Here is a 4,925-nt window from a genome sequence, read left to right as displayed (position 1 = left end):
ACATTAAACACTGACAATTTTGTTCTTAGTGATGAAAACTCTTGGTATTACTTATGTAGAAAATAAACACCAAACAATCTTAACTTTTATTGGCCTGTACATCTTAAAGTATTATTCTATACAAACTTAAGAAATCATTAGAAGATAAATCATACTTTATTTTTTATCATCAGAGGTAAGCATAGTGTATGAACCAACTTAGTTTTCTCAAATGCTTCATAATTTTTTGCATATCAGGATAGTTTGCATACTTTATTTCCCTCATACGAAGGGCAATTTCCTTTGTTGGGTACCACTAGGAGCTGTTACCGCTGTCATTAGTACACTAGAAACCTTACATAACTCAAGAAGGAACGTTAGATTGCAAATATGAATGATAGGACGTGCATCTATGACATGCGAATAAGTCATATGAAATGTATGATATATCTCCCGTTTACACCATTTTCTACAAAGATCCACCTTGAATTGAAAAACATTGCCCTTTTCTTGAGTTTATTGTTTCTTGCACCATAAAATTATAGTTACTTTGGTTGAAGTTAATTACTTAGTGCCCATCATAGTTGCCAACTATAATGGGTTGATTATATCAAAGCAATGATTAGGCGATTGCACGAGTCCTTGAACACTAAACTAATTAACTCAAGATGGTTCTCATATGACTATAGTACTAACCTTCATCATACACTTAGGTCCATTTTTATCGTGTGATGTTAACGACCCAGAAAATAGGCTATTGTTTGAAATTAGGGAATGAAAGATTAGTTATAACCTATTCGATACTAATTGTATTACTCCTAAATCAACTACTAAAACATTTAAAACACATATACCTATCATTTGTCCATTAATGTAACTCATTAGGCAATCAATAGAGGAGTCGACCAACACCCCCCTAAAAATCTCAAAACGAACAAAACATTAACGATGAATTACAAGAACAAATTGCATAATCCCTAAAATATTGTCAATCGTCAATGTAACAAAAAAATATTGTCCACATGGTGATATTGGATGATATCGTGGTAATATTGGATGATATTTTGAAATTAATATGCCAAAATTTTATATTTTATATTTTATATTTTAGTTAATTACAATTATTTATTATTTATTCTTTTTTATTAATATTTTATATTTTTGATATAAATAATTAAAAGTTAAAGACTACGTCGTTGAATGAAACTTTTCTTCATAAATAAGTAAATAGAAATATATAAAGAGATTACATTCGGAAAGTTTTACGAAAAAACATATTTTGTTATTTAATTTTTAAAAAGAGTTTATTTTTTTATTTAAAATATATTTTATTTATAAAAAGAAAGTTAAATATAATTTATTTTCTTTATTGGTATTACCTAATTTCCCTTAAAAAAGTTTAAAGTGAGAATTATTTTTAAAATTAAATAATTAAAAATTAAAAGAAAATAATAATTATTTTGACCAATTAATTTTAAATAATAATAATAAATGTATAGTAAATAATAAATTAATGTTTGAAAGAAAATACACTCATAATAATAAATACTTTTACACTATCAATCAATAAAGAATGTGTATTTTGCTAAACTAAAGTTTTATTTTTAAAAATATTAATACAATATAGATGAATGATAAAATCTTATTATTAGATGGTGATGTAAAATATTTTATACGGATACTACAATATCTTTAGAGTTTGTTTGATTCAGCTTTAAAAAAACATATTTTTCTTTATATTTTTAAAAATAGATTTTTAAAAATCATTTTTAAAATATTACAAATTTTTTAAATTCGTTTTTTCTAAATCGAAACATTACTTTCGATAACGTAAATAAATATTATTTGATACTAAAACATAGTCAAATTTTTTAATGGTATTTTAAAATGATTTATATGAAAAAAAATTAAAATAGTTTCAAAATTAAGTAATTTTTTAAAATTTTAATATCAAAAAAAAATTTAATAAAAAATAAAATACTTTAAATAATATTTTAAAAATAACTATTTAAATCAAATTTTCATTTGAAATTTTATAAAAAAATTCTTTCTTTATACTTTTTATACACGACATTACGTAACACTATAAAATTAAATAAAAAAAACAAAACTAAAATTATATATTGATTCATAAATTTTTGACAATTATTAGTAGGATGAATATAATATTATATTATTACTTATAAAAGACTTCAATTTACTATCCGAAAATGAAAAAGAAAGTGATGAAGGCAAAATTATCGGCGCGTCACGCGGCATTCATAGATACACCCTCACTTTAGAGGTTGAAATCAACGGTTTGTGTCCACTTGTAGTCACATGGATCACCGACAAAGCCAGCTATAACAATAACTATAATAATAACACCGCCACGGTTTTTATCCTCTACTCTCCATTTTTCTTACACCATCACCCTCTCTTACAAACTAACCTTCAGATTCGATGATCATGACGTGACACGTTATAATAGAAAGACCACGTTCCTTTACGATACACTCAACCGCATGTGAACATTTATCACGCGCTTTTGTTTTATCTTTTCCCATCCTCCAACTTTACTCCACTCATCAACACTCTCCCTTTAATTGAAAATAAAACCTCAAATTCCAATCTCATTTTCATTTTACTTTACTTTCATTTCTCATTTCTCATTCTTCTTGTTCTATTATACTTTTTCAATCTCTCTCACTATGGCTTCAAGACTAGCTTTGTTGTTGTTTGCGTTTGTTCTTCCAGCTATGGTTTCAGCCATCCGCCCAGCCAAGAACCCTCTCTGCTTGAAAGGTCGTGTCGTATGTGACCTTTGCCGTGCTGGTTATGAAACCTCCGCCATAACTCACATTGCTGGTAACTTCTTTCTCTTAAAATCTCAGATCTACTTTTAAAGCAGCAACTAAGTTCTATTGTTTTTTAGATAAGAAGCACGGACACCTCAAACACGATACTGACACGGTGATATCGGTAATACGGACCTCCTTTTTCTGAGGTGTCGGTGGAGCATCAGATCTGATCCGATATGGCTTTAAACGTAGTTCTAATATAGGGAAATAGATTTGCTTAGAAATTAAGCTACTCTATCTATCCATTCATTCTGCAGTGTGTTGGATCTACTAATATAGTCATAAAATTTTATTTTATTTTTAATACAATATTGCTAGCTTCTGTGGTTTATTTATTAGTATTATGTTAAATTGTGCCTGCATAGTCAAAGTTTCAAACCAGATTATTTGAAACAATAGATTATTTTGACTACTGATATATAGGGTGCTAATGTTTCAGTTTTTTAAAAAAATCACTTAAATTTAAAATTAGTTTGTTCACACAATATTATGTTTGATGAATCTGTTTAGGTGCTGAGATTGCCTTGGAATGCAAGGATAGGATCACCAACAAATTAGTGTACTCACAGCCAGGAAAGACTGACTCATCTGGAGAATATACCATGTACATTGACCAGGATCGTGCAGACAATGTGTGTGATGTGAAGCTCGTAAGCAGTCCTCAGAATAGTTGTAGCGAAGCGACACCAGGGCGCGACCAAGCACGCGTTATTCTTACTCGTTACAATGGGATTTCATCTAATGACAGGTTTGCCAATGCTATGTTGTTCATGGCAAATGAAGTTGCTTCTGGCTGTGCTGAGATACTCCAGAAAATGCATGAGTTGGATGATGATGAGAATTAAGTCCTAGTTTATTTACTTGGATTTGGGTTTTATCATGTTTATTTTATTCAATCTTGATGAGTGTTAACTCAACAGTCAGTTTATTATATGCGTATGTATTGATTTGGACAATGCTGAATTATATTATTCTTATCTGTCTTGTTGTAGAAGATTTAGCTTCAGCTCTGTTACTGTGATATACTGTGTTTTTATATATATGTATGAGTTCATTATAGAATGGTTTCGTTTGGTGAATGGCTTTATTTTATCATTAGTAATGATTTGTTGCATAGAGCCAATATTGAATTGACTTTTGATTCTTTGTAAGTGTTTAATAACGAGGGAAAGTATTGACCAATCGTGTTAGTGTCAAGGTTTGTCAATGGCATTTTACGTTTGGTTTGCCATTTGATTGACGGTCTTTTGGTTTTGCATTTGTATCTTGTTTGATCCAAAAAGATTCATTTATAGAGAAGAGAGTAGTTCTCCATTTCTCCCAACCATTATGAATAAATGTCAAGAGTTGCATATAATTTATGAGATTTTTTTTAATGTTCTTCAAGAGCAATTTTTAATTTTTATCTTACTCTTGACCATTTGTTTCGCACATGTTCAGGGCGCACTGTGCCTCACTACGACCACTCTCCATGTGTTTCGCATTGCAGATCAGGCAATTGCAAAATTCTTTAAAAAAATGTTTTTTTGAAACAGCAAAATAAAATGAATGCATTAACAAAGCCAAGCATAAGAAATGTACCATGTACAAAGCACTATACAACAAGTATACAACAAACTTGTGATAAACTGCATATGCAGAGGAGAAACTCAGCACAAAGGCTAAATCACACCACTAGAAATAAGAGAAAATATAAAATTTTTACCATTTTACAAAATTTAAAAGAGATTATCGAAAATTTTAAATTCCAGGGTGATACTAGAAATTTGGAGGCAATTATCGGAAATTTTATAAAACAATAAGAATTTTCCATTATTTTGCAAAATCTCTGGTAGAAATTCATGAAAAATTCAGGAATTTCGTAGTAATTTTTTTGAAATTTTCGGTGCTTTTTTAGGCATTCGAATCGGAAATTTTGAAAATTTTTGGTAGTTAAATCTTTTTAAAAAAAAATTATCGAAAATTTTAAAATTTTTAGTAGTTCATTTTGTAACTAATTTTTTTTTTTTTTGCATTATTTGTTTAAATGAGGACTAGGGAGGGGTAGAGACAGTTTTGTTGCGGGCATAGTTGTTGATAGAGCGGAAGTTCAGCCTCAGAGTAATG

The 4,925-nt window shown here is 29.1% G+C and overlaps 1 protein-coding gene across 1 annotated transcript; it reads left to right on the top strand.

The window, feature by feature from the left end:
- The first annotated feature begins 2,555 nt into the window (after positions 1-2,555).
- Positions 2,556-3,813, top strand: LOC131634908 (protein DOWNSTREAM OF FLC-like). The gene is made up of 2 exons (XM_058905534.1): positions 2,556-2,826; positions 3,330-3,813. Exons 1-2 carry the CDS (start codon positions 2,670-2,672, stop codon positions 3,662-3,664), a joined length of 492 nt encoding a protein of 163 aa, XP_058761517.1. The 5' UTR covers positions 2,556-2,669; the 3' UTR covers positions 3,665-3,813.
- The last annotated feature ends 1,112 nt before the right edge of the window (positions 3,814-4,925 follow it).

The sequence above is a fragment of the Vicia villosa genome, unplaced genomic scaffold (genome assembly GCF_029867415.1).
Source record: "Vicia villosa cultivar HV-30 ecotype Madison, WI unplaced genomic scaffold, Vvil1.0 ctg.001376F_1_1, whole genome shotgun sequence".
NCBI lineage: Eukaryota > Viridiplantae > Streptophyta > Magnoliopsida > Fabales > Fabaceae > Vicia > Vicia villosa.
Note: the sequence above shows the minus strand (reverse complement) of the source record. Positions and strands in the feature narration are given on the sequence as shown.